General features: G+C 60.5%; 2 protein-coding genes across 8 annotated transcripts in view; one reads left to right on the forward strand and one right to left on the reverse strand.

Annotated features, from left to right (window-relative positions):
* Positions 1-14,588, forward strand: LOC118707204 (pepsin A). Of its 2 annotated transcripts, XM_045574055.1 has the most exons (10): positions 1-160; positions 1,320-1,476; positions 3,291-3,408; positions 3,881-3,999; positions 4,657-4,856; positions 6,798-6,914; positions 7,827-7,971; positions 8,078-8,176; positions 9,207-9,361; positions 14,577-14,588. In XM_045574055.1, exons 1-9 carry the CDS (start codon positions 105-107, stop codon positions 9,354-9,356), a joined length of 1,161 nt encoding a protein of 386 aa, XP_045430011.1. In that variant the 5' UTR covers positions 1-104; the 3' UTR covers positions 9,357-9,361; positions 14,577-14,588. The 2 variants fall into 2 exon arrangements, with proteins under 2 accessions (XP_045430011.1, XP_045430010.1); XM_045574054.1 differs by lacking the exon at positions 14,577-14,588 and having other exon boundaries at positions 9,207-9,505.
* The window catches only part of VWCE (von Willebrand factor C and EGF domains), a 23,073-nt gene continuing 9,451 nt past the window's right edge, over positions 13,759-27,380 (reverse strand). Inside the window, exons 9-20 of one of the 6 annotated variants that reach the window (XM_045574051.1) lie at positions 27,236-27,329; positions 25,878-25,960; positions 23,775-23,862; positions 22,080-22,165; positions 20,122-20,239; positions 19,455-19,520; positions 18,259-18,343; positions 17,254-17,344; positions 16,134-16,224; positions 15,979-16,061; positions 15,609-15,696; positions 13,760-14,623 (exon numbers count right to left, since the gene is read on the reverse strand). In XM_045574051.1, the coding sequence (XP_045430007.1) occupies positions 14,076-14,623; positions 15,609-15,696; positions 15,979-16,061; positions 16,134-16,224; positions 17,254-17,344; positions 18,259-18,343; positions 19,455-19,520; positions 20,122-20,239; positions 22,080-22,165; positions 23,775-23,862; positions 25,878-25,960; positions 27,236-27,329 (1,521 nt within the window). In that variant the 3' untranslated portion in view covers positions 13,760-14,075. Of the gene's footprint in view, positions 14,624-15,608; positions 15,697-15,978; positions 16,062-16,133; positions 16,225-17,253; positions 17,345-18,250; positions 18,348-19,434; positions 19,521-20,121; positions 20,240-22,079; positions 22,166-23,774; positions 23,863-25,877; positions 25,961-27,235; positions 27,330-27,380 lie in introns of all 6 variants that reach the window. The other 5 variants (XM_045574050.1, XM_045574049.1, XM_036417419.2 and 2 more) reach the window with 5 other exon arrangements.

Below are 27,380 nucleotides of genomic sequence, written 5' to 3' on the forward strand. Positions count from 1 at the left end.
TTCCCTCACACTTGGGCAGCATATAAGGCGCCTCGTGGCCTGCCACTGTACACCTGCCGCCGTCTGCCCCTCGACTTTCTCAGAGACCGGAGCCCGGAGGAAGCATGAAGTGGCTGGTGCTGCTCGCGCTGGTGGCACTCTCCGAGTGCCTCATCTACAAGTGAGTCAGGCGCAGGGCACAGAGGCTCCAGGGGCACGTCCCCTCGGCTGCCTGTCCCTGGCCGGCCTCTCTGCCCAGATGTTCTCCTCCTTTTCACATTTCTCTCCTGACCATTTTTCTCTCTCTCTCTGCCATCCTGGGGAGCCAGTGCTGTAGCTGGGGGTCACTGTTCAGAGGAAAGAACATTCTGTGCATTTAAACATAGGAGTCCAGTGTGGCTGGTGTGGGTCAGTGAATAGAGCATCGGCCTGCAGACCAAAGGGTCCCCGGTTCAGTTCCGGTCAAGGGCACGTACTCAGTTGCAGGCCCCTCCCTGGTCAGGGCTCCTGCAGGAAGCAACCCTTTGATGTATTTCTCTCACATTAATGTTTCTTTCTGTCTCTTTGGAAGAAAGTCCTCTTTCTTCCACTCTCTATAAAAATCAATGGGAAAATATCCTCGGGTGAGGACTAACAATATGTATATATTAAACACGAGTCCAGGACAGATAGCCCAGCATAATTCTCTCTCGAGAACTTCCTTGTTTGTAAATAAGAAGTTCTAGATGCAAAGAAATGAGGCGCTAACGGTGGATTTAGTTTGAGACCTTGAAACACTGCCAAGCCTAAAGCACTCAGAGTAAGACCCACCCAGGCAGCGCACCCTGGCATCTCCGACTGCCGTGGCTTCCCTGGGCCCGGCCCAGTGTGGCCCCAGCTTCACCCCTGGGCCAGGGGCCTCGGGACAACCACCAACTTATTTGTATTTTTGTGCCCAAATAAGAACGCCTTCCCTCTTGACTTTGTTCCTTTTTTAAAAATATGTTTTTATTGATTTCAGAGAAGAAGGGAGAGAGAGAGAGAGAGAGAGAGAGAGAGAGCGAGCAATGATGAGAGAGAATCATGGATCAACTGCCCTCTGCACGCCCCCTACTGGGGATGGAGCCCGCAATCAGGACCTGTCCCCTGACTGGAATCAACCCGTGACCACCTGGTTCCTAGCTTGATGCTCACCCACTGAGCCCTGCCGGCCGGGCTTGACCTCCTTCCTTCGACCTCCCTAGGGCCAGCTTTCTCTTCCTGCTGCTTCCACAGGACCACCCGCCCCCCCCCCCCCCGAATAATCCTTGCCTAACGACGCTTCCTCCCCCAAATCATCCCTTTGCAATCGCTCGCTACAGGGTTCCCCTCGTCAGAAAGAAGTCCCTGCGTACTAACCTGAGGGAGAATGGCCTCCTGAATGACTACCTGAAGACCCACCAGCTGAACCCCGCCAGCAAGTACTTCCCCAAGGCGGCCGACATGATGGCCACCCAGCCCCTGGAGAACTACATGGACGTGAGTGCCTGGCAGGTGGCGGGCGGCTCCCCAGACTTGCCAGGGGGAGTGAGGGGCTGAGGGTGTTGGAAGATGGACGAGGACTCTGATTCCCCTAGGCCGTCACCCAGGGGTCTGCTCCCGGGATCTCGGAGGCACGGGGAGGGCATAGGAGAACTCGCGGTTGAAGAGGTCACACTCATTCCTCCCTGCGTTCACGCGTGCCCTGTCAGTTTGCACAGAGCACCTCGCACAGCCAGGCTCTGTGCTGGGCCAAGGAGTAGCAGGGAGCCACTGGCACAGCCCCACCCCACAGGGGCCCTGTGCTGGTAGGGAGAGACAGACAGTGATCTGAGCGCCTCCCCCCCCCCTCAAGCCACGCGCAGCCGGGGGAGGGCTGCCAGGAAGGTACACACTGAGCCAGGTGGCAAGTGGCAGGTGACAGGCCAGGACTTCTCCGGGGAGCAGTGAGGGAAGCACGAGGGGGCCAGCAGACGGGAGAGAGCAGGAGGGTGGTGTCAGGGCTGGTGGCACTGGGGAGCAGCCTGCAGAGAGCAGAGAGTGCGAGGGGTACAGGGAGGGCAGTGCAAAGTGAGGCCGAGGGTCAGTGGGAGGAGCCAGAGTCTCTGATACTGCCTGCATCCTGATCAACTGAACCCCCTAAGGGGTGTCTGACATGGACAGCGTGGGGTCACAGGAAGATCACTCCGACTCTTCTATTTGGGACATGACTGCCCGCCTCGCCGTCCTTACATGCTGTGTCGCCTGTGGCAATGGCCGGGCCAAGGGCGCCAGCGGTGCTGCCTGTCTGAGGAGCCTCGAGTGAACTGGGCTCGCCAGCTCCCTGGGACCTTGGGCAAGAGCCCCCGCTCTTGTCGAAGGAAGGAGGTCAAGCCCGCAGAGCTCACGTCTCCCAGCAGAGGGCTGTGACCTGTGCTCAGCGCAGTGAGGTTTTTGGAGGATTGAGCACAGTCTGGTCCCTGGGAAAGGCATCCTGTTTATTCGCTTACGTATTTATGAGGCACCTACTACGTGCCAGAGGCTAGGCAAGGAGCTGAGAAAACAATTGTGAGTAAGCCGAGTTCCTGGAGCTTCGAGGCAGGAGAAGACAAATAAGAGACTAATAATGCGTATGTAAGACAATTCCAGGGCCTGACATGTGGCACAAAAAGACATGAACTGGGGGAGGGGGGGGAGTGAGGGGACTAAGAGGAATGAGGGAGGGCAAACTTGGACAATGTGGTCAGGGAGGGCCTCCTGGTGGAGGTGACATGGATTAGAGCTCTTAGCGACTGAGGAGTTGGCTAAGGAAAGACCTAGAATAAACATTTCCCAAGCACAAGAAATCGCAAGCACCATGTCCCTGAGGTGAGAATGAGCTTCTCATCAGCAAAGAGCAAGACCAGCATGGCTGACCCCACGAATAACAATCCTGGCCACGCCCTCTATGGGTTTAGGGAGAAGGCAGAGTGAAGGGCTCCCACCTGTCGGGGCTGTGTCTCTCCCGTGGACACGTTAATGGATGAGCACAGGGTACTCTCAGGGTCCCACTGTCCCCCAGGGTGGCAAGACGAGGACAGACAAGATGAGGCTATTCTTAGGTGGCAGTGGCTCTCGGAGGAGAGCAGTCAGAGGGGAACTGGGGAACAATCAGAGAGGGCTTCAACGAGGCAGAGACCCGCCGGGCCAGACAGGACAGAGGCATAGAGCAGGGAGAGAAAGGCGAAGAGAACCGTGAAGGGGAAGGTGGGGGTGGGCTGAGGAGCCAACCCGGAGACAGCGCCAGGGAGGCAAAGGTGGGAGCCCGGGTCAGTGAGCTGTGCCCGCCCCCCCAGGTGGAGTACTTCGGCACCATTGGCATCGGAACGCCCCCTCAGGAGTTCACCGTCATCTTTGACACCGGCTCCTCCAACCTGTGGGTGCCCTCCGTCTACTGCTCCAGCCCTGCCTGCTGTGAGTGTCACCTCCTGGGCCCGGCCCTGACAGACGGGGACCTGGAACTCACAGGGGCTGCAAACAGGTCCAATCCCAAACTTGCTGGGATTTGCTGAGCTCCTACTATGTGCCAAGCACTGGGCTTAGGTGCTCTGGGGGCTAAAGGGTGACACACAGGGTCCCTGCACCCAAGGCATTCAGGCCAACGGCAGAGAAGTGGGCAGCCGTGGGCCTGCGCCATTCATGTTCAGCAGGGGCGTCCTGGGGGGCACTGTGGGGTGAGTGGGGAACCTCCATCCAGAAGATGGTCCCAACTGGTCTAACCAGCCAGAACTGGAACCTGGACATACCTAGGCTCCAGAATCTAGGGCAAAGTTACCCTTCTCCCAAGTCCCCCTCCCAGCACCCGGCACCCACCCGGGAAGACAGGCCCCGGCCCTGCCTCTCGGTCAGCGTTTGGGGTCAGCAGTGTCACTTTTTGCCCACACAGCCAACCACAACCGCTTCAACCCTCAGAAGTCCTCCACCTACCAGGGCACCAGCCAGACGCTGTCCGTGGCCTATGGCACCGGCAGCATGACTGGCATCCTCGGGTACGACACGGTCCAGGTGAGCGCCTACAGGGCCCCTCCCCCCGCACCGCCATGGAGCTAGCTCCCAGGGACTTTGGGGGCCCCAGAACCAGCTCACTTCAGCAGTATAGGTCTCATGATCACAGAATTGAATTGGGGGGTGGAAGGGGAGAGGACGTGGCTGATATTTCTAGATGGGCAGGAGTGGCAAAGGGGTGTGGTGCTTGGAGCCATAAGCCAGCCTCTGCCCCACTCAGGCTGAGAGCTATGGGAGAGGCGGGGGGAAGGCATAAAAAATGGCTCAGTTCCCCTTTAGCACTTCCTCCCTCCACTGTAGCTTCTCCCTCTCCCCCCAGTCCAAAAGCTCCTCCAGCTCCCTGCTTCTGAGTGCAGTAGGGGTCAAGGGCTCTGACCCCCCTGGGATCTGCTTCAATCTGCACATCAGACACAAGCACAGGGCGACCCCGCTTCCCAGTAAATTCTCACCCGACCCGCAGCGGGGGCACCCGGAGGTCAGCCGCCATGGTCACCTCAGAGGAATAACAAGCACCCGGGGACAGTCCCCTCCAGCCCCTCCAGCCGATGCCCCGAGCTGAGTCTCACACGGAAGGAGCCGAAGGCACCAGGCCCAGCGCTGGCGCCACACACAGGCCAGAGGCCTCGCTGATGGGAACACCCTGGTCTCCCCACTCAGGTTGCAGGCATCGCCGACACCAACCAGATCTTCGGCCTGAGCAAGACGGAGCCCGGCTCCTTCCTGTACTATGCGCCCTTCGACGGCATCCTGGGCCTGGCCTACCCCAGCATCGCCTCCTCAGGGGCCACACCTGTCTTTGACAACATGTGGAACCAGAGGCTGATTTCCCAAGACCTCTTCTCCGTCTACCTGAGCCCGTGAGTAGGGCAGGGAGGGCAGGGTCGGCCCAGCAGGGCTGCCCGGGCTGGGGGTTGGGGGGGGGGGGTGCAGAGGGTCTTAGCAGGCGCTGTGTGGGGAGGCCCGTGTCTGGGCCTGAGAGGTGTACTTGCAGAGAGAACGGTGCCAGGTCCCTGTGGCCAGCCGTCCCACACCTCTGATTTGACGAGTGAGAGAGTCTCTGTCGCTTTGGCTTACACAACTCCAGCGTCATCAGCCGTTTGTGCTAGGCACCAGTCCCAGGACCACCGAGTCAAGTGAATCTGCTTAACATTGGGGCCAAGACTTCATAGCAAAGAACCATTGAGGGTTGGGGAGATGAAGATTCGACTGGGGCTTAAATCTCAGACAGGGAAGCTGTTAAAGGAGGAAGACCAGCTTCTTCCATATTTAGAATCTAGGTTTCCGTGGTGACAGTGAGTTACTTCTAAGAGTGAATAAAGAGCGAACTAGGCGTTGGTCTGGGCCAATGATCAGCAAACTCATTAGTCAACAGAGCTAAACATCAACAGTACAACAACTGAAATTTCTTTTGAGAGCCACATTTTTTAAACTTAAACTATATAGGTAGGTAATTGTTATTAACTTAATTAGGGTCCTCCTAGCTGGCCTTTGCTGAAAACTCAAGGGACCAAAGAGCCACATGTGGCTGGAGAGCCACAGTTTGCTGACCACTGGTCTGGGCTGAGAAGAGGTTTACCCAAGGAAACCTGAGGGTGCTGGCAGCTTCCCCGAGACACCCCCACCTTCTCTCGCGAAGCAGTTAGCGCGGCCCATGTGTGCGTAGTTCACGGTCCCGCCGCAACACAGTGAGCCGCATGGGCTGCCCATTGCTTACCGCGGAGGTGGGGGTTCCGCTGAGTGGGGACCAGTTCATCCACACCCTCTGGTGACTAACCTTGTCGTGGCCATTTGCTGCCCCATCTAACCCAGATTTGCAGCGATGCAGTCAGGGAGCACTCAGGAATGAGAACCAGTGTGTTTCGCACAGGAAGGCCCTTCTCCTTTTCCCTCCTGGCCCTGCGCCGGAGCCCGCCATGCAGAGACCTGACCGTCCCATGGGGCCACCTTGTCTCTCCAGCTGAGCCACAGCTCCTCATCTCAGCACCACTGACATTTTAAATATATATATATATATTTTTTTTTTATTGATTTCGGAGAGGAAGGGAGAAAGGAAGACAGAGAAACATCAACGATGAGAGTCATGGGTTGGCTGCCTCCTGCATGCCCCCACTGGTGCCAACCCTGCAACCTGAGCCTGTGCCCGGACCAGGAATCGAGCCGTGACCTCCTGGTTCCTGGGTTGAGGCTCAACCACAGAGCCACGCCAGCTGGGCACCGTGGACAATTTGGGCCCAATCCCCCCTGACCGCCGGAGGCTGTGCTGTGCCTTGCAGGGTGTTTAGCAGCCTCCCTGGCCTCCACCTCCTAGACACCAGTGACACCCCCTCCCCACCCCATCATGACAATCAAAACACCTCCAGAAACTGGCCCATGTCCCGAGGGGTGGGGAAGGGACAGTGCCCATGGCTGAGAGCTACACTGTCGAGTCCTCAAGAGCAAACACCATCCTGGGTTCATTTCGCACGGGAACCAGAAAGAGTTGGGTGCCCATCTAGGTTCTGGCGCTCCCTGCTGTGTGACCTTGGGCAAGCTGCTTCACCTCTCTGTGCCTCTCTGCAAAGTGGAAATAATAATAATAACCCTAGTGGCCATGGATGGCCCTTCGTGTAATAGGATTCAGAGAAACCCTGCCTGCCGCATGGCTCCTCAGCCCAAATAAATCCACTTAAAACAGAGGCCAAAGTTCCACAGCGAGGAAGGAAGGGGAAAGTTAGCTCTTGGAAGACCCAGAGCGTATGTCCCTCGGAGGGAATGATGGGAAGAATGCATTCCTGTCTTTTCCTCCCCACGTGGCACAGCAATGGCCAGAGCGGCAGCGTGGTGATGTTCGGGGGCATCGATTCTTCCTACTACACCGGGACCCTCAACTGGGTGCCTCTGTCCTCCGAGACGTACTGGCAGATCACCGTGGACAGGTGAGCGCGCCGTGGCCGGCCCCCTCCTGGCAGGGCCCCAGTCCTATCGCTCTATAGACGCACAGTCCTAAGCTTCCCAGAATGCCACTGGAATGGCCGCACAGAGAGATGTCTCCCAAGAGGGGAAGCTGGGGGTGGCCAAGCCAGAGAGATCCGAAAAAGGCACCTCCCTGCAGGAGGGGAGCTGCCAGGATGGGGCAGCCCCTTACCTCCTGGTCACAGAGGCAGGACCCAGGGAGCCTGGTGGACCTGGCTGTGCACCCCCCAGTGTTTAGGGACCTGGGAACCAGCACATGCCTCCCACTTTCGGGAAAATATCCTCTAGCCTGGTGACGGGGCAAATGGCAGAAGAGTTCAGACCTCCCTGCCCCCTTGTCCTTCAGGGCCTGCCCCGGCCCCAGCAGCCTCACCCCCAGCTGTCCTGGCCCTGCTGGCCTGCAGGGGTGACCAGTCACCCAGGTTTGCCCAGGTGTGAGCAGGGCCTGGGATGCGAGAATTTTTCAGTACTCGAACCAGGACAGTCCTGAACCAAGATGCGCCAGCTGGTCACCTCCGTCTGTCCCTGCCGTGCTAACCGCGGTCAGTCCCTGCGCTCCCGCCTGCTCCTCTGGTCTCCGCCCCTCCCCCTGCCTGCCGTCAGCCTGAGACGCCCCCCTCAGCTCGTCACCTCCTGGGCAACCTTTGGGTGTCTGCTTCCCCGAGCCATGTGGCTGCCTGGTTAGGCTCTGCATCCCGGGCCTGGCACGGCGTAGGCTCAGTCGCAGGTGCGAGTGCAGGAGCACATACATGAGTATCTGCATGACGGAGAGAAGCTGGCTGAAGGATGGGGACGAGGGCCCTCTGGAGTCACCTGGCTCCTCGGGAGATGTGCTCCCTGAGGGCTAAGGAGACCCCTTGCTACCTCGCCCTCAGCATCACCATGAACGGAGAGGCCATCGCCTGCAGTGGGGGCTGCCAGGCCATTGTCGACACAGGCACCTCTCTGCTGTCTGGCCCAACCAAAGCCATAGCCAACGTCCAGAGCTCCATCGGCGCCCGCCAGAATTCCTACGGCGAGGTAAGCCCCCTGATGGCCCTGGCACGGACGGGGGGGGGGGGGGGGGGGGCTGTTCTGCCATGCACAAGAGATGCGGCCCTTCTGACTCTTGCTCTCTCTGCCCCAGATGGTGGTCAGCTGCGCAGCCATCAACACCCTGCCCAACATCGTCTTCACCATCAACGGAGTCCAGTACCCCCTGCCGCCAAGCGCCTACGTCCTGCAGGTAAGGCCCTAGCACAGGATGCGCCCGTCCCCTCACTCCGTCAGGGCAAGTGCCTGCACAGGTCGCAGCCAACAGTGCTCTGGAGAGAGGGAGGGAGGGAGGGAGGGAGGGAGGGAGGGAGGGAGGGAGGGAGAGAGAGAGAGAGAGAGAGAGAGAGAGAGAGAGAGAGAGAGAGAGAGAGAGAGAGAGAGAGGGAAGGGAAGGGAGGGGGGAGAGAGGGGGAGGGAGTCTACCGCCATACCACCCTGAACGCGTCCGATCTCGTAAGCTAAGCAGGGTCGGGCCTGGTTAGTACTTGGATGGGAGAGGGGGAGGGAGAGCGTCCTAACAATAAACTCGTGACGGAGAACTTGGATACAGCCTTCCCAAGAGGAGAAGCAAGGCCAAGGACGGTAGCGAGAAAGGTTTTAGCTGGGCCTGGGTCTCTGTGACAGCCCTTGATCCGAGTGTGGTTTAGGAGAGCCTGGGAGACGAACCCCTGACGGCCCTCAAGGGCTGAGCAAATGAAGATCTGACTCACTGGGGTCCGGGCTAGGACGCTCCTACCGCTTCTATGGCCTACCAATCCCCCGCCAACGGCGCCGGAAGAGCCTTTACCTTGTCCTGCGGAGCCAGGCGCGGGGCCGGCTTGTCCAGAGGGTGGGTGTCGGGCGATGCCGCTTCGCCACAGGGCAGGGCCTGGGCAGGGCTTTCTCCAAGCGCCCAGGTGCCCTCACTGCGCAGGCGGCGGCCCAGCGCCCTGTGAACCACGGGCTGGCATGGGCCTGGCTGGCCGCCGGCGATCCGGTGATGAGAAAAAGCTTCCCAAGCCCTCCCGGCAGCTTTCGCTCCCGCCTCAGCGCCGGTGCTGACGGCAGGGTCTGTGCTCCCGGAAACCGGAAATGGACGTGCAGGGAGCAGCTCCCGCGGCAGACCCGGGCCACCGGCGCCGGCGCCTCAGCCCCGAGCTCCCCCACGCCCCGCGCCCCAGGCTCAGCCCAGCGCCTTCCCGCTGAGTCCGTCCCGCTCCTCTCCGTCTTCTTTTCTCCAGAGCCAGCAGGGCTGCACCAGCGGCTTCCAGGGCATGGACATCCCCACGGACAGCGGGGAGCTCTGGATCCTGGGCGACGTGTTCATCCGCCAGTACTTCGCCGTCTTCGACCGGGGCAACAACCGCGTGGGCCTGGCTCCCGTGGCCTGAGCCCCGTCTTCGGCTGCTTCCCGGAGCCCGAGGCCGGGTCTGCGCCCGCTCCAAGGGAAGAGCACTCTCCTCAGGGGTCTCCCTCGCGTTGGGGTCGCCCCGACAATGTACTGTAGAATAAAACCTAACCCCCTAGAAACGTTTTTGTGGAGTTGCTTCTCTTCGTTGGTATTGCTCCTCGCGTCACTGGGTCCGGGGGCAGGACACAGGGCCGGGGTCGGGGGTGGCCATGCGCACTGGACAGCAATGGCGCGGTGAGCTGGCTGCGCACACGCCAGGTGGAGCCCTGACGGCAAACAGGTCCTGACAGGCGCCGCTGGCAGCCTCGCGTGAAGAACGTGGGGGCGTCGCGTGAAGACATGGGGCGTCACGTGAAGAACATGGGGCATCAAAGGAAGACGTGAGGGCGTCGAGGGAAGACATGTGGGCTTCGCATGAAGACGTGGGGGCGTCGAGGGAAGACGTGGGAGCGTCAAGGGAAGACGTAGGGGCGTCGAGGGAAGACGTAGGGGCGTCGAGGGAAGACGTAGGGGCGTCAAGGGAAGACGTGGGGGCATCGATGAAAGACATGGGGGCATCGTGTGAATACGTGGGAGCGTCAAGGGAAGATGTGGGAGCATCGTGTGAAGAACGTGGGGGCAACCCGTGAAGACGTGGGGGCGTCGAGGGAAGATGTGGGAGTCACGTCCTCCTCCATTTAAAGAGATAAGGAGGCAAGCCCTGGCCGTGCATGTACTGTCCTCCGGTGCACTTCCCGTTCAATTTCCATCACAGGCACGAACCTTGGCTGCAGGCTCCCCAGCCCTGGTCAGCGTGTGTGCACGAAGCAACCAATCGATATGTCTCTGTGTCTCTCCCTCTCCCTTCCAGCTAACATAAATGGAAACCTATCCTCAGGTGAGGATTTTAAAAAACAAACAAACAAACAAACAAATAAATAAATAAATAAAAATCAAGACTTGGGGACCAGAAATGCCAAGCCACTGCCTCCCCGTGGAACAGGGCACCTAAGTTCTTGGTTAAGGGACCTGACTTCTCGTTTCTCCCAAAGCCAATAAGACAAAGAGGAAAGAGAGGGACTGAGGACAGGTGGCCACGGACGGTGGCATTCCTAAGCAGGCCAGACAGGAAGGTCTTGCCTGGAGGGGTGACAGGTGGACACCCCCCCCCCATCTGCCAGGCTAACCCCTGGGGAGCCCTTCGCACTCTCCCGTCCTCAGGAAAGACGATGGCCTCCCTGCTCCCTGAACGGAGGTTTCAAGGGGAGGCACTGAGCATGCTCACAAGCCCACGAGCCCTAGAAATGCAAAGGAGATGTAAGGCTCCCGGAGCGAGTTTGGTAGCAGCACATCCAGTGAAAACCGAGTGTCAAAGTCAGCGTGGGACATGCTTCTGGGCCCTTCCCTGAGGCTCACAAGGCACACATCCCGTCAAAGGCTCTGATAAGTCCTGCAGCAAAGCCATGTTTCGCTTCAGCTCAGCTCAGCTTGACCCCAGTTCCTCTCTTGCCAGTAAACTGACTCCAGTCCTGTGTTACTCCACACATGTCATCGGAAAACCCCACGGCTCCTGCCGCTGTTGACAGCTGATAGTAGGCTGTTCGTGGGAGACACTGGCCTGGGGGCCAGCGCTGGACCGCCCTGCTGAGAGGAGCGACTTTGGGGTGACCCCAGCAACAGAGCTTGAAGTCCTCGTTTGTCGTGTCATCCCACAATGTGTCCATGGTCACACGCACACACGTAAGACGCTGGGCTCAAGGGAGGGGCAGCAGAGCTGTCTTTTTTGAAACATCAATTTGGCCACTTCCTTGCTTAAAACCTTTCGTGAATGCCTTGCACGGCACTGGGATAGGACCACAAAGCTTAGGCGTCCCTGCCCACCTCCCCCGCCTCACCGCCATCCCTCTCACCTGAGCTCCCACCTCCACCAATACGCACACTTCTTCCCCTCCCCTGGCCTCTGCACACACTTCCCTTGGCCTGGGTCGCTGTTCCTCCTTTCCTGGGCTGCTAACACCAGCATCCCACAGGTCTCAGCTTCCCTGTCCACCCTCCCACAGAGCCCAGCCCCCCGCCTTTACAGCTCTGGGCACGACCATTCGCCCTGCTTCTCATCTGCCAGGGCTGGGACTGTGATCGCATAACTGCTGGAGCCCTGAGGCCTGGCACGCAGTAGATGTGGACAGAGGGATGAATCTGAGGTGACGTTTTAGGAGGAAACAATTTGGACAGGACGAAAGAGTGGATCTGCCGCCACTGCGGCCAGGCCCACAGCAGGGTGGTCAGCGCCCACCCCACTGGCATTTCGTCCGGTCATATTTGGTCATGAGACCAACAGGTGCACCTCTCAGATTTCAGGGAGGAATTTCACAACGCCCTGGCGATTGGCATCTCCGACATTTCCCGAGCACCCGCTCGAGGCCAGGCCATGGGCTAGGCTCCGGGGGCTCAGGCAGGTCTTCCCGGACCCTTACCGTCCTGCTCTGGGTCACACGCCTCCTCCTTCCCAGTCCTCACCCCGCCAGCAGCAGCTCGGCCTCTCCTCCCAGCCCCGCTCCATTCCGTTCCCTCCCCCTGGGATTCCTGGCTACAGACCGATCTGAAAAGGCTCCCCGTTAAGCAGACCCGCTGGGCATCTCTGGTCTGACAGTTCCCACGTCGCGCCGCAGGATAAGACAAACTCACGATGCTTTTCTCCCATCTTCACTCATCACTCTTCTCTGCTCTTCACTCTCTGTTCCCCGGGGCCGAGCGAGGACTACGCTCAGCTCGCTCCATCCTTCCCATCCACTCTTGTCCCCAAGGGTTCTCCTCCCCGCACGGGTCCCTCTCCACTGGCCCCTGGAACCCAGAACTCCCGGATGCAGGTTCTCGCACCTCGCGCTGGGAGTGCCGCTGGCCCTCTCCTGACTCTCTGGGCCACGGAGGTCCCAGATGTGAGCCTCTGCCACGTGGCAGTGGGCCAAAGTGGTGGAATGTTTACAGCTGTCCTCCTGTCTCCCTTTCCCACATAATTTCTTTATAACTTTTTTTTTAATATATTTTATTGATTTTTTACAGAGAGGAAGGGGGAGAGAGAGATAGAGAGCTAGAAACGTCGATGAGAGCGAAACATCGACCAGTTGCCTCTTGCACACCCCCTACCGAGGATGTGCCCGCAACCAATGTACATGCCCTTGACCGGAATCAAACCCGGGACCTTTCAGTCCGCAGACCGACGCTCTACCACTGAGCCAAACCGGCTTCGGCTCTTTATAACTTTTTTTAAATATATATATGGTATTGATTTCAGAGAGAGGAAGGGAAAGGGAGAGATAGAAACATCATTGATGAGAATCATTGACCAGCCGTCTCCTGCATGCTCCCCACTAGGGATCAAGCCCACAGCCCGGGTATGTGCCCTTGATTGGAATCAAACCCGGGACCCTTCAGGCTGCAGACCAATGCTCTATCCCCTGAGTCAAACCGACTGGGCTCCCACACATTTTTTTTTTATCAGAAATGAACATTGTTTACTGGGGTTCTATTGGGGGGAGGATAGTATTAAAACATGAATGCGCCCTCGATTGAACTGGTTTAGCGACGAGGAAACAGGTGCTGTGAGCCTCTGCCACGTGGCAGCTGGCCTGGCAGAGAGGCCCCCACAGAGGCAGCGAAGGAGACAGCCAGGGCCCTGCACTTCCATTCTGCGTGGGGTCCCGGAAGCAGAGAGGCTGCACAGGGTCACAAGCCACCGAGACACGCGGAGGCATTACCACAACTCCGCTGGGAGGCCCCACCCTGCAGACGAGGGTGCTGGGCCCAAGTCCCTCGGCAGGTGGCTACTGAGCAGGGCGCCCAGACCTCACCCTGAAGCACCGCCCCGTGCGTCTGACGGGCCTGTTAATGACACGCGGCCCTTTCCCACCCGTCATGGAAACCTGGCCGCAGCGCCCCACCCCAGGGACTCGCCGCGGGTTAGTGCAGCTGCAGCGCTGGGCCATCAGCCTCACCAGGAACCGCCCGGCTCAGGGAGCTGCCGGGGCGAATGACCGCTCACCGCTTTGCTGGGCGGCCAGGGCGGACATGGGGACACACAGCCGCCCCCTGGGCCTGCTTCGGCACAACGCTACATGGCCACGCAGCCTCGGGCCCCCAGAGGGCTGGCCAGGCCTGGGAGTGTCCCCTCTCCTGCCCCCTCCGGTGCCTGCTGCCACTTCCCCCCAGGTCCCCAGCCACCTGCAACGCCCTCCATCCGCCTCCCCTGCTCCACAGAGGTCTCCCGGCAACAGAGGCCTGCGGGCCTTACTCAGACCGCCCAGCCCCAGTTCAGGCCGGCTTTTCTCTCCAGCTGGGGGCTGGAGGGGTACCATTTCCCACCCGTGGGCGTAGGGGGAGGTCTCCCACTTTTCCGAGGCAAGAATGTGCAGGCAGCAGGGAAACTGAGGCAGCTTTTAATTAGGAAACCTTGGGGAGGGCAGCCACACGGTGCCAATCCCAGTGGCATCAGGGCCTGCTGACCGTCCTCCTGCAGAGCAGGAAGTCCAGCCTTCTCCCAAAGACAGGAGAGAGGCCGCTGCCAGGACAGGCTGGTTCTCAGGCTTCCCACACACTCCCGGGAAGCGGGGAGACAGGCTGTCAGCCCCAAGGATGTCCCACGACTGAAAGCCCTGGGAAGTGGCCCTCGCTGGCCCCAGTGGCTCCCTCGGTGCGTCTCCCAGTGGCCCTCCGTGGAGGTCCCTCACCCAGCGGGCCCCTCTTCACTCGCAATCGTGGCTGGGGGCTGCAGGGCGCCAGGGCTGGCGGTCACAGTCACCGCAGAGAGTCCGGAGGTGGTAGGAGAGAGGCCATGGCGGGTGGTGGGGGCTTCTGGGGGGCTCGGGTCTGCCGTGGAGAGGGCTGGAGCCCCCAGCAGGACGGCAGGGGCCAGTGCAGGCCACCTGGACATTGTGTGGGCCCCAGAGGCCGTGGCTGAAGGCTCCGGAGTAGTGGGAGCCCCGGGAGAGGCGGGAGGTAGAGAGGAGGCTCCTGGGGGGGTGGGAGGCCCCAGGGAGGGCCCGTCGGGGGGTGGGGGGTAGGCCTGGTTCCCTGAGCGGCTCTGGGACAAAGTCTGCAGCTTGGACACGTTGGTTCTCAGGACGAGCTGGAGGAAGTGGGGCGTGGGCTGCTGAGGCCGGGCTGCCAGGGGCCCTGGGCAGGAGCTGCAGGTGGCGGGGTCCTGAGGGGTTCCGCGGGGACTCAGGGCCGTGTCTGCAGGAGGGGGCGGCTCCTGCCCATCCTCCAGGGAATCTAGAGAGAGGGGCAAACTGACACAGTGGCTCTCCGACAGCTGAGACAGCTCTGGGCGCTGCACAGGGCCCGGGCCTGGGCTCCGTTCTCCCAAGCCTTGAAGGACCAGCCGGAGGAGAGCAGACAGAGGCCATACCACGCACTGGCCTTGATGGCGTGTGGCACATGACTGCCCAGGCCTCCACTTCCTCATCTGTGAAATGGGCGCACAGGGCCGCTCCGAGGACCCACCAACATGGTGCCTGCTCTCATAGCGCGTGTATTACAGACAGAAAAAGAGGAAGGAGCCACGGACACAGCCAGCAAAAAGGCGGCAGTGAGCAGACGGACAGCTGGGAGCTTTTCAAACGACAGCCCGGGCCACGTGAAGCCTGTGCACCCCGGCGGCGGCCTGTCTCCCCTTTACACCCGAGAAAGTGACCACGTGGGCGAACACTGACGATGGAGGAAGGCTAACAGCTGAGAATAACTCCAGGAGTCGAGAGAGCGCGGGAGCTGAGCACGGACTCCACTCTCCACTCCTGGCTCTGCAGCCACCGGCCGTGTGACCTCGGGCGCTCACTTCCCCTCCCTGTGCCTCCCCGCCTCTCCTGGGAAACGGGGGTGATGGCAGCGCCGGTCTCAGCAGCCGGGAAAAGGCCGGGAGGTCCCGGACACGTGGAGCTCTCAATACATATTCGCAGGGAGCCCTCTGCAAAGGGGTTCAGTCCCTGAGTTCTAATTTCCCAAAAAGACAGAAAGCAGAGGAAGCAATTAAGGAAGGAGACCCTGGAGAAGCCAGGGCACGGGGGGGAAGGGGAGGGAAACAACCCTGCCACACAGAGGTCCCCAGCGGGGCTCACCGGGCGCTGGCCATGTGGCCTCGAGCAAGCCCCATCCCCTTGCGGAGCCTGGGGTCCCACAGCCTGCGCCACGAGTTCCGTGTCCGTAGGAAGAGGACGAGGGGTGGGTGGGGGAGGGAGACTCGGACCCATGGCCCGCGTACCTGGGCAGGAGCAGCAGTCCCCGGGGGGCGAGGCAGCATCCGTGCAGGCAGTCGGGCAGGGCGCCTTCTCACAGCTCACCTCTCCCAGCTGGGGAAGCGAGGGCACAGGTGAGGACGCCCAGAGCACCCCGCCCGCCCAGAGCAGCCCCCCAAGGCCTGCTGCGCCAGCCGTGGGACCGACCCACGGCAAGATCCGGAGGCCGAGGCTGCAGAGCGACACCTCACGAAACCGCAGAGGGAGGTCACCTCCAAAGACATGCAGGCAGGTGCCCAAGTGGAAGACGGGCGGGAGGGGAGGGGCTCACCCGGGCTAAGGGTCTCCGTTTTGCAAAGGGACCAGGGCCAGCAGCAGCCCCGGGGAGCAGCTCACCTGGCACGTGCACTGGGTACAGGGCTCATCGTCCAGGGTGAACACCTGGCCGTTCCCCACCTTCCGCCCCTCGAAGTTGCAGTCTGCAGGGGCAGAGGGGAGGCCGTGAGCGGAGGCCCGCCCGGAGCCGCGGGCGGGGCGCGGATCCCACTCACCTCGGCACACGGGGCAGCACTGGCCGTCAGGGTGGAAAGGGTAGGTGCAGGCGATGGGGCAGTCCACGGGCGAGCAGGCCACGGAGCCCAGCTGCAGGACACAAAACAGGCCCTTCGACCGGGGGCCGGTGGGACACCCGGAGGACAGGTAACGCACCCACTGAGTGGCCACTAGAACCGCCAAGGTCGGAGGAAAGCCGTGGTGGAGGTAGGGGCGGGGATGGGTGGCTCAGAGTCTGTCTTCACGCTGAAATGCAAGCCCCGCAGGCCAAGGGCCCGGCCCTGTGCACAGAGCTCATCTGTCTCCAGGGGAGCAAATCCATGAACTGCCCAGGAGAGTGAGCACCCGGACCCCAGCAGGGAGGCCCGGAGGCCGAAGCTCCCGATGTACACACTGTGAGAGCACGTGGCCACTGGAGGCCAGAGATGGTCCTTCAACCTTTCTGCAGGCCCCGCCCCTTTCCACAGGCCCCGCCCTTTCCCACACAGCATCAGGCCCCTCCCTCCCCAGCAAAGCTCCCTGGGCACTCCACCCGCTGGGCCTGACAGCAACAGGGGTTCCCTTTCACCAAGCACTAACGGCCCGGCCACCACACACCTTTCAGGCAGAGGGGCAGATGGTTTGGGCAGACGTGCGCTCCCAGCCCAGATGCCGAGTGTGGGGGTTCAGCTCTTGGCACTGAGCTCACCAGCTGTGGGGCCTGAGCAAATGCCCGTCTCTGTGCCTCGGTTTCCCACTCGCAGATGGAGCCAGTGGTGGTGCCCACCTCCCCTCCTCCCTCTGGATTCTCCCTCGGACTGAGCTCCTGCTGCCCAGGGCTGAGAGCAGGGGTGGCAGGTGCAGGTGCCAGATCTGGAGGCCGAGGCTGCAGAGCCAGAGCCTGGCCCTCTGTGTGAGCAGAGAAGGGCCGCAGCCCGGGCCCCCGGAGAACCCCTGGCCCGGCCGCCAGGGCAGAGGGCTTTCTCAGGGCAGGTGGACCATCCCCTGGCCCTGGGTAGTGCTGGGCAGGCTGAGGGGCCACACCGCCAGGACCCAGCAGTGACCTTGCTCCTGAGGTCTCTGGGGTCAGGAGCTGGGGCACCCCAGCGAGTTCGCCGACGGGCAGCTGGGTGGCCGTACCAGGCAGATGCAGCTCAGACACGGGTCCAGCACGGACGGGAAGGTCTGGTTGTTGTGGAAGATCCTGCCTCTGTAGGTGCAGCCTGCGGAGAGGCACGCGGTGAGCACCACGGTGGGAGGGAGCAGAGGGGTGGCCGGGGACCCCGCTCCTGCCAGGGCAAAGGTCAGTGCTTCCCTAGGGAGCGACAGGCCAGCTGCTCCTGGCGAAGCTGCCCCCGGGGCTGGGGCAGGGACAGCACACAGGTTCGGCAGAGGGGTCACATGGGGTTCCCTAGCCCAGCCCCTGAGTCAGGTGCTTCCTCCTCTACCCCTCACCCGGTGCACAGGACAGAGGCCTAGGAGACACCTGGTGCCTGTGCCACAGCCATGCCCTCCATTCAGCCGAACCCAAACCCCACCTTCCAGAACATTCCTCTGCATCCCCCTCCCCGCCCTCCGAGGCCCCATGCACATGAAACCTTGATCATACTTACCTCACACTAGCAGGTAAAAAAGCGGGGGATGAGACAGTTGGGAAGTATTTTAAAGGGAACAATATATATAACAGATCTAGTGTATGTTAGGTAGAGGTGTATATTATGGATATGTTAGACGTAGATAGTATATCACCAAGAGACTAGGAAAACAGAGCCATGAGATTTAAGAGTGGCCCTTCTTCATTTGGTTATTTCTGCTCTGTGTGCTCTAAATGCCCTACGCTGAGCTGTTCCTTCTGAAACAAGGAAGAAGCTTCTGTGAGTGAACTACCACTCTCCCGCACTCACTGTCCCCGCACTGGCCCCGGTCTGGCCCCTCGCCACCCGCCTAGGCTGCAGGTTGGGCACATCTCCCCATCTGCCTCCAGCACCCGATCAGGGCCTGCTATGAACAAGTTCACATCTCTGAGCCTCAGTTTCCTCATCTGTGAAATGGGGCTGCCCGCTGGGCAGTTGTAAGGATGGCCTGGACGGCTGTGCGGTGCTCCACATGGAGGAGCCTGTTGCCTGTGGGGGATTACCTGCCGAACAGTCCGGGCAGCACTGTCCCGGGATCTGGATGGGGTGAGGGCAGGAGTCCACGCAGTCTGTCCGCTTGCAGCTCACGGAACCATCTGCCTGAGGGACGAGGAACTTCACCGAGACCCCAATTGTGATCCCGCCAGTCTCCATACCCCTCACCTCTTGTTCCCCCCAAAAGAGGGCAAGGCTGCAAACTGGCCAAGGCTTGTCCTCAAAAACGCCCTGATGCTGCAGGAGCGGGCTGGTCTTCCACAAAGAGGACCCACGACTTGGGAAGGGGTGAGAGCCCCAATTCTACCCTTGGCATTGCCCTGGGCCCCTGGACCACCCCACCCATGGAGTGCAGTAAAATCCCCTTTACATACCCCCCCCACCCAGGTGTCTATGTCAGAAGACAAGTGCCCTGTCGGCTTTCTGTCCTCTAAGCACCTGAGTGCCCATGAACCTCTCGAGTGACTTCCCCATAACCCCACTCCAGCCCCAATGGCACCCTCCGTGTCCGTAAGGGTCTAAGGCCTTTCACACTCGGCACATCGGAGGGACAGCCTTCACCAGCGGGTGCACCCCGTGGCCGCAGGAGAGCGGTCTGAGCAGCAGGTCAGGATGGGGGGGGAGGTCTGCCCCACCAGGCCGGGGTGACGCCCTCAGCCCATGGTGCAGGGCCGCTGTGCACACAGATAAGGGCCTGGCTCCCGCAGCAGAGGGAGCGATGCACTGAGACACGGAGCCAACACGGTCGCTTCTCGGGGCGAATGTGTCTGCACATCCAGCCACCCGCCCTTGGCCTCCAGCCCCTTCTCCTCACCGTTTCTGAGGCGACGTGGCCACACGCTTCACACCAGCAACGACACTCACTCACAGGAAAGGCCTGCACCCCTGGCGGCAGGGCCCTCCTTCGCCTGTGCCCGGGGACCCGCCCTCCCTGCCCCCCACCCCCCCGAAGGGGACGCCCAGCGCCTGTGCCAAGGAGTCTCCAGGGTCAGCACATGCCGGTCACAGCCCTTCCTGTCAACACAGAGCTGGACGGGGCGGGGACAGGCTGAGGGCCTGAGGCAGCCCAGCTCCAGCTCCTGGAGGGCAGGGAGCCTGGGACACGAGGACTGGGGGAAGGGCGGTTTGCTCGGGGTGCGGGGGGCAGAGAATATAGCCGGAAAGCAGCTGAAGGCGCGCAGGTTGTCTTCACCTGGCAGATGCATAACTCACAGGGGTCACCGGGCGACCAGATCTGTCCCACCGGAAACTCGGCCCCGTTGTCATCGAGCGAGCAGCCTGGCCGGGACAGCGAGGGAGGAGGACACGTGGATCCCCAGCCCCCCAGCAAGGACAGATGACCCTTCATCCAGGCCATGCACGCAGCTCTGAGGGGGTACACTCAACCCCGCCCGGCACCCTCGTGAGTGTACACAGGCCCACTCACACCAACACACCTCACACGTGCACCCGTGAACACAATCCACACAGAGAAGCCACCGCACAGACACACACACACACACACAGGCACAGGCACACACACACAGGCATACACACAGGCGCGCGCACACACACACACACACACACACACACGCACAGGCACAGGCACACACACACAGGCACAGGCACACACACACAGGCATACACACAGGCGCGCACACACACACACACACACACACGCACAGGCACAGGCACACACACACAGGCATACACACAGGCGCGCACACACACACACACACACACACACGCACAGGCACAGGCACACACACACAGGCATACACACAGGCGCGCACACACACACACACACACACACAGGCACTCTGAGCCCAGGGTGCAGCTCGGCTGCCCCCTCAGGCCTGTGCTGGCACAGCCCCGGACGAACGGTCGGCCGGGCGCTCACCTGTCTTGGGCGCGGGCTCCCGGCAGGTGAAGCAGCACTGCCCCGGGCCCAGCCACCACTCCTCGCGGGGGCAGTCCAGCTCCGGGCAAGGAGTGAAGGCGCATTCCACTTCCCCGTCCTGCAGAAAGCCGGAGGGCACGGCCAGTGAGGGCAGCTCCCGCCGGGGCCAGGGAGGGCTGAGGAGGGGGCTGCCATCCCCTCCAGGGAGCAAGGGGGAGGCAGGGCAAGTCCTGGGGGGGGGGGTCGGAATGTGCCAGCTGCTCATCTGGAGGGCCCCCTGCCCGCAGGGCCACAGCCACCAGCAACCCTCCCCTCGCTCTGCAAGGCAGCGTCTGCACAGGCTCCCTGCCACCTGCACTCCTGACCTGCTCTCCCTCTGCAGCCAGACAGACAACTTCCCACACGCCAACCTGATCTGCTCAGGCCACCACTTAAACCACCAGCAGCACCACCAAGCCCCAGGCCCTGGCCCGGCTGGCAGAGCCTCTCACAACTGTGTCTGAGGCCGAGGCTATCAGATCCCTCCACCCTCCCCCAACAGGCTCCTTCCCCTGGGCACTGCCCTTGGCCAATGAGCACCATGTCTTCCAGGTGCCGATGGCTCCTTTGGCCTCAACTCCCTGGGGAACCAAAGAGCGTACACAAGCCACCATTGCTCCAGGCTCTGACACGCCCATCCCATCCCATCCCATCCCATCCTATCACCCATCCCACCACCCATCCCATCACCCATCCATCACCCACCCCATCCCCATCCCATCCTCATCCCATCCCATCACCCATCCCATCCCATCACTCATCCCATCACCCATCCATCACCCATCCCATCGCTCATCCCATCCCATCCCCATCCCATCCCATTACCCATCCTATCACCCATCCCATCCCCATCCCATCCCATCCCATCCCATCACCCATCCATCACCCACCCCATCCCCATCCCATCCCATCCCATCACTCATCCCATCGCCCATCCCCATCCCATCCCCATCCCATCCCATCCCATCCCATCACCCATCCATCACCCATCCATCACCCATCCATCACCCACCCCATCCCCATCCCATCCCATCCCATCCCATCACTCATCCCATCACCCATCCCATCCCATCCCCCAACCCATCCCATCCCCCATCCCATCCCCCATCCCATCGCCCATCCCATCCCATCACCCATCCCATCCCGTCCCATTCCCCAACCCATCCCATCCCCCATCCCATCCCATCGCCCATCCCATCCCCCATCCCATCGCCCATCCCATCCCCCATCCCATCGCCCATCCCATCCCCCATCCCATCGCCCATCCCATCCCATCCCCCATCCCATCGCCCATCCCATCACCCGTCCCATCGCCTATACCATCCCCATCCCATCCCATCACCCATTCCATCCCATCCCATCTCCATCGCCAATCGCTGCAGGGAATGCACACTCTGGCCCCAGGGCATCAGCCTGAGCCTCCGTCCCTGCCTGTCCTGCTCCTGCTCCCCTCACCCATTCTCCTGTTCTCCTCAGAGCACTCCCTCAGAACATCACCTACAGGAGAATCCTGCCCCAGGCCCAACCCATCAGCACCCGCCTACAGCCTCCTCGGGTCTGGCCTTAGCATCCCCCTCCAAGAAGGCTTCCCGGAGCCTGCAGTCTGGCTAGGAGCTTGGTCACCTGCCCACCCCCCACCCAGGCTGTGGGCCCTCAACAGAGGGGACTGGGCTGTCTGCGCCTGGCTGTGTCTCCAGCGCTCAGCATGGCCCCAGGCACACAGTAGGTGCTCCACACATAGCCCCGCCGAAGGATGAACCTCAAGGAGCCTGCGGGAGGCCTTGGTGAGGGCCGGTCCCTGAGCCCGCTGCTGCCTCGGTCTCCCTTTCTCTTCGTGCCAGCGTCTCTCCTCCTAGCAGAGGCAGCCTGGGTCAGGGCTGGGCCCTGCGCCCTCCCATCACCCCCACGTCGGCCCCCACCTGGCAGACGCAGGTGGTACACTGGTCGTCATCCCCACTGAACACGGCCCCGTCTGCATGCCACCGGCCCTGGAAATGGCACCTCCCTGCAGAGAGGAAAGGGAGAAGCCGCTCAAGGCCCGTGGGTGGGGGCAGATGAAGAAAAAGGGAGCAATGGCGGGGAGCTCGGGGAGGCTGGCACTCCCACAGCACTCCACAGCATAGCCCACGCCCCAGAACCCCACTCACTTCTCTCCCCGACACCCCAACAAAGTATATGCTGTCACAGCCCAGCCGGTGTGGCTCAGGGGTTGAGCGCTGACCTATGAACTAGGAGGTCAGGGTTCAATTCTCGGTCAGGGCACAGGCCTGGGTTGTGGGCTTGGTCCCCAGTGCAGGAGGCAGCTGATCCACAATTTTCTCTCATCGTTGCTGGTTCTCTCTCTCTTCCTCTCCCTTCCTCTCTGAAATCAATGCATATACATACATCTAACATGCTATTACTTAAAAAACGACAGAGAATGAGCCACAACTAAAAACGTCCTGCACCAAAAGGGCACAGGAAGCCCAGAGCTCACGAGGAAGAGAAAAGAAGAAACGGGAAGAGGCCAGCCAGACACCGGGGGAGCTGGGATGACTTGGGGAGAGCCTCTCACCCGAAGACCCCCAACAGGCAACAGCAGCCTCCAACCTGCCAGGCCCAGCAGACACCAGCCAGGCTGCCCTGGGTTCAAATCCCACCCACACGACCCACGGGGAGTGACTCGCTGAGCCTCAGTGGGGTTGCTAACAGTTCCTACCTCCTAAGAGTACATTGCCTATTCAAAAGGACGTTTCAATTAAAAACAATACATAACATTTAAAAGAACAAATATTTTGCCAAAACTGGTTTGGCTCAGTGGATAGAGCGTCAGTCTGTGGACTGAAAGGTCCCAGGTTTGATTCCGGTCAAAGGGCATGTACCTTGGTTGCAGGCACATCCCTGGTGCAGGAGGCAGCTGGATGATGTTTCTCTCTCATCGACGTTTCCAGCTCTCTATCCCTCTCTCTTTCTCTCTGTGGAAAATCAATTAAAAAATAATAATAATAAAATAAAGCATGTTACAGGGCTTGCTTAAGGTAAAGATAAGCCTTTAAAAAACAAAACAACAAAAAAAGAACAAATATTTTAAGACGATGCCAACCCACCTCTGCGCCTGTACTCACTGTTGTGCCTTCAGGCAGTGCCTTGAGCTCTCTGAGCCTGTTTTCTCAAATATGAAATGGAGCTACAAATAGTGCTCCCTGGGGCGGTGCCTTACAGTCTGGCAAGTGCCCGCACAGCACTGAGCCGGCAGGGAATGCCGGTGACGGCGTGAGGTCATCCCAGGAACCAGAACCAAACTTTTTAGAAAGGACCAGCTCGGCAGTGGGGAGGTCGAGGCCCCTCTCCATCGTGGGCTCCACCCCTGTCTGCCTGTGTTGGAAGTGCCTCCGGGGCCAGAGGGCAGGCCAGGCCTTGAGCCCAGTCTAGAACCAAACCACTGAGTATGTAGTAGGTGCTCAACTAAAACAGGCAGTTTGAAATGCTTCTCCTGATCTGGGTGTCTAAGCAGAAGTCAATCCCTTCCTCTCTCCTCCACTCACCTCGCCCCCCAAAATACACTCAAAAGACACATCTCCCCAGAACACACTAACAAGCTACTTTCTCCCGCCCACCCCCACCCAGTCACTCACCTGGAGCACAGGGGCAGCAGTCCGACTCCGAGGAGGTCTTACAGGGGCCCGGAGGACACTCGGGAGAGATGCAGGACACATTTCCAGCCTGAGGAGGGGAGGCGGCGGGTCGGGGGAGAGGAAGGGAGGGGAGGGGAGATGAGAGAAAGAGAGGGGAAGGGAGGGGAGAGCCAGGCTATGGGGCCCCCAGCCATTCCCCACCGGTTCACACCCACCAGGCTTCCCCTCCAATGCATAAGCTACAGAAACCCCTAACGGCCCTCCCAGACCTTCAAATGCCGCCGAGGTCACAGCAAGGAGAGTCTGGTGTTTATTTGGGGTGTTCAGAACATCTCCCCTTCCTATGCGAGGGCCAGACCAGAGGGCAGAGGGTGCTGCCTGCCCCTCGGTGGGGAGTGGAGTGGGAGACGGGACGCCTCGCCAGCCTTCCACAGCATATCCTCCCCCCTCCTCCCCTCCCCCAGCACAGAGGCCAGGGCTCCTCCTCCAGGACGCCTTCCGGTGCGCCTACGTTAGCTGCTCAAAGCGTCAAACTTAAAACCGAGTCTTAAACACTTGAGGTTCAAACCAAAAAGCCTCTGGCCATGGATCCAGCCAGACCCAGTCCGGGGTCACTCCTCTAACGTCCATCACCCTCCGACCTGGGTCGCCCCGGCTCTCAGGGAGGCTGAGGATCAGGTGAGCTGAGTCACCTGCAAAAGCGCTCAGCTGCTGCATGCATGGCGCCAGAAGGGGCTCGGCGATGGGTGTGCCGTGTCTGCGTGCCCCACCCCACGCGCACTGCAGCTTCCTCGCCGCTGCCAGGCCATGGCTGCTTTTAACGACCGATGGTCAGAGGGGAAAAATGCCTGGCAGTGTGGCTCAGTGGTTGAGCGTCATCCTAGGAATCAGGAGATCACGGTCTAATTCCCAGGCAAGGCACAGGCTCAGGTTGCCAGCTCGTTCCCCAGTGTGTAGGAGGCAGCAATCAGTGATTCTCTCTCATCATTGATATTTATCTCTCTCTCTCTCTCTGTCTCTGCAATAAGTAAAAAAATATTTTTAAATAAGTGAATAGCCAAAACCGGTTTGGCTCAGTGGATGGAGCATCAGCCTGCGGACTGAAAGGTTCGATTCCGGTCGGTACCTTGGTTGCGGGCACATCCCCTGTGGGGGGTGTGTAGGAGGCAGCTGATCGGTGTTTCTCTCTCCTCGATGTTTCTAACTCTCTATCCCTCTCTCTTCCTCTCTGTAAAAAATCAATAAAATATATATATTTTAAAATAAGTGAATAAGCCGAAACCGATTTGGCTCAATGGATAGAGCGTCGGCTTGGGGACTGAAGGGACTCGGGTTCGATTCTGGTCAAGGGCATGTATCTTGGTTGCGGGCATATCCCCAGTGTGGGGTGTGCGGGAGGCAGCTGATCGATGACTCTCTCTCATCGATGTTTCTAACTCTCTATCTCTCTCCCTTCCTCTCTGTACAAAATCAATAAAATATATATTTTTAAAAAAATAAGTGAGTAAAAATAAAGATGCTCAGAGTGGCAGTGAGGATTGGTTGGCTCATGTCCCAGCTCTGCTCCCTCCCAGCCTCAGTCTTCTCATCTGTAGAATAGGGAGATAGGGACAGTCAAGCTGACCCTGAACGGCTACCAGGAGCCTCGGGTGAGAAAACGGGTGAAAGCACTCAAACCCTTGCCTGGTGCGCACTGGGTGCTCATAACCAACCCGTGACCGCGCCTGGCAGTGCCTGGCACACAGGAGGTGCTTAGTTCATGTTCCTGGAGGAGGCTTTGCCCAAAGCAGCGTGCTCTCCTTCGTTGTGCGGCAAACACTTTGTCCGGGGAGAAAAGCAGCTCCCTGGTGGGGGTTCCGGGACCTGCGCCCTGCCCTCACCGGACAGACGGGCCCTGGCTGCCAGTTGGCTCTCCTCGACTCAGCAGAGCCTCGCTGGCTCCGCGGACCTGCAGGCCTCACATCCCCCAGGCTTTTCAATTCAGCGGGTTCCGACCAAAATCTACAGCCTGAGAACTCTCCCTCCAACTCTCCCTCCGTTCCACCAGCTCACCCCCAACGCCCTCTTCCCGCCTCCAAACCCCCAAAGGGCGCCCAGGCTCACCAGGCAGACGCAGACAGTGCAGTTCTCTGTGGGAGGGGAGAACACAGCGCCCTCGGCTCTGACAACGCCACTGTGGAAACAGCCTGTGGGCGACAAGCAGGCGGAGGCGGGTCAGGCTCCTCAGAGCAGAGCGTGTGGTGTCGCCCCCATTCCAGGCAGCATGCACCTGTGCCTCTCACAGCGGGGGGGGGGGGGGGGGCCGGAGGGGCGGGTCCAGGTCCCAGCACTGTGTGGACTAAGACCCCTGGAGAGGGGACACCCCACAGGATGCCCCTGGGAGGGACAGGGAGGGGGCATGCATGTCTGACAAAACCAAAACTGAGCTGAGAGCAGACCCTTTATTCCTGTGGGGAAGGCAGCCTGGGCTCCAAACCTGCCTTCCTGCCCCGTTCCCAGCGGCCTTGGCCACGCCCCTCCCTCCCTGGGCCTCCGCTGTCCTTCCTGTAAAGACCCTTCCAGAGGGCTTAGAAGGGTCCGCAGCGCAAACGTAAAGTACCCAGCACTTCACCCTGCGGCTCGGTACAAAGTCAGGACACGGTAAGAGGTCACGACTGTCATCCAGAAAGCGGGCAGGGCCTGCTACCCTAGCCCGCAGGAGGCTTTCTCACGGCCACGCCAAGTGCAGCGGCCACGGCCCCCACATCACAACGTGCACTCGGGCCCCAGCTCCTCCCAGCAGAACCTGCTCTCTGACAAGACCCAGCGATGCGTGTGCTCAGTGCGTTTTGAGGAGCTGTGCTGAAGGGCCTGTGAAGAGTGGGGTCTTTGTCCTAACTGCAGAAAAACTGCAAGCAGATTGGAGGAGAAAATCAGAAGGGGGTACAGTTTACAAAGGGTTACTCCTCTGGCTGCAGGATGGGGCGAGGGAAAGGGGCTGCAGCGTGCATGTGCAGAGACTTATGGGATGGATGGATGGATGGGTAGGTGAACAGATGGACGGACGGACAGATGGGCGGACAGACAGACAGACGGACAGATGGACGGACGGACAGACAGACAGACGGACAGATGGACGGACGGACGGACAGACGGACGGACAGATGGACGAATGGATGAATGGATGAATGAATGAAGCTCAGAGGGATCCAGAAGATGAAAAGTCCCCCCTGAGGGATATCACAGCAGACCCGCGGTTCTCACTGAGGTCCCTGGGCAGCAGCATCGCCTGGGAACTTGGTAGGAATTCCAGTTCCTGGCCCTCCCCCACACGTGCTCAATGGAAGCTCTGGGGTGGGCCCAGGGGTCCCCCTTCAGGTGACCCTAAGGTCTGAGAGCAGCCTATGAGCCGCAGGAGAACTGGGGGAGGGAAGAGGTGGGACCACACGGGGAACCCCCAGCCGCCCTGGACCAGCTCCCACCTGCACAGGACGGACAGCAGCCGCCATCTCGGGCGGGGATCGGGTGGGAACAAGCAGCTTCACACGGCACCTCCTCACAGGTCACCTCCCCGTCCTGGAAGCAGAGCTCCGATCACCACGAGACCACGCACCCGACCGGGGCAGC

Source organism: Pipistrellus kuhlii, unplaced genomic scaffold (genome assembly GCF_014108245.1).
Source record: "Pipistrellus kuhlii isolate mPipKuh1 unplaced genomic scaffold, mPipKuh1.p scaffold_m20_p_59, whole genome shotgun sequence".
Lineage (NCBI taxonomy): Eukaryota > Metazoa > Chordata > Mammalia > Chiroptera > Vespertilionidae > Pipistrellus > Pipistrellus kuhlii.

What these genes read in the sequence shown, in the direction of transcription:
- LOC118707204 (XM_045574055.1), top strand. Translation starts at nt 105, where the DNA reads ATGAAGTGGCTGGTGCTGCTCGCGCTGGTGGCACTCTCCGAGTGCCTC. An exon ending in CTGCTCCAGCCCTGCCTGCT is followed by an intron (nt 3,409 to 3,880) that starts GTGAGTGTCACC and finishes TTGCCCACACAG; the next exon opens with CCAACCACAACCGCTTCAAC. An exon ending in TTCTCCGTCTACCTGAGCCC is followed by an intron (nt 4,857 to 6,797) that starts GTGAGTAGGGCA and finishes CACGTGGCACAG; the next exon opens with CAATGGCCAGAGCGGCAGCG.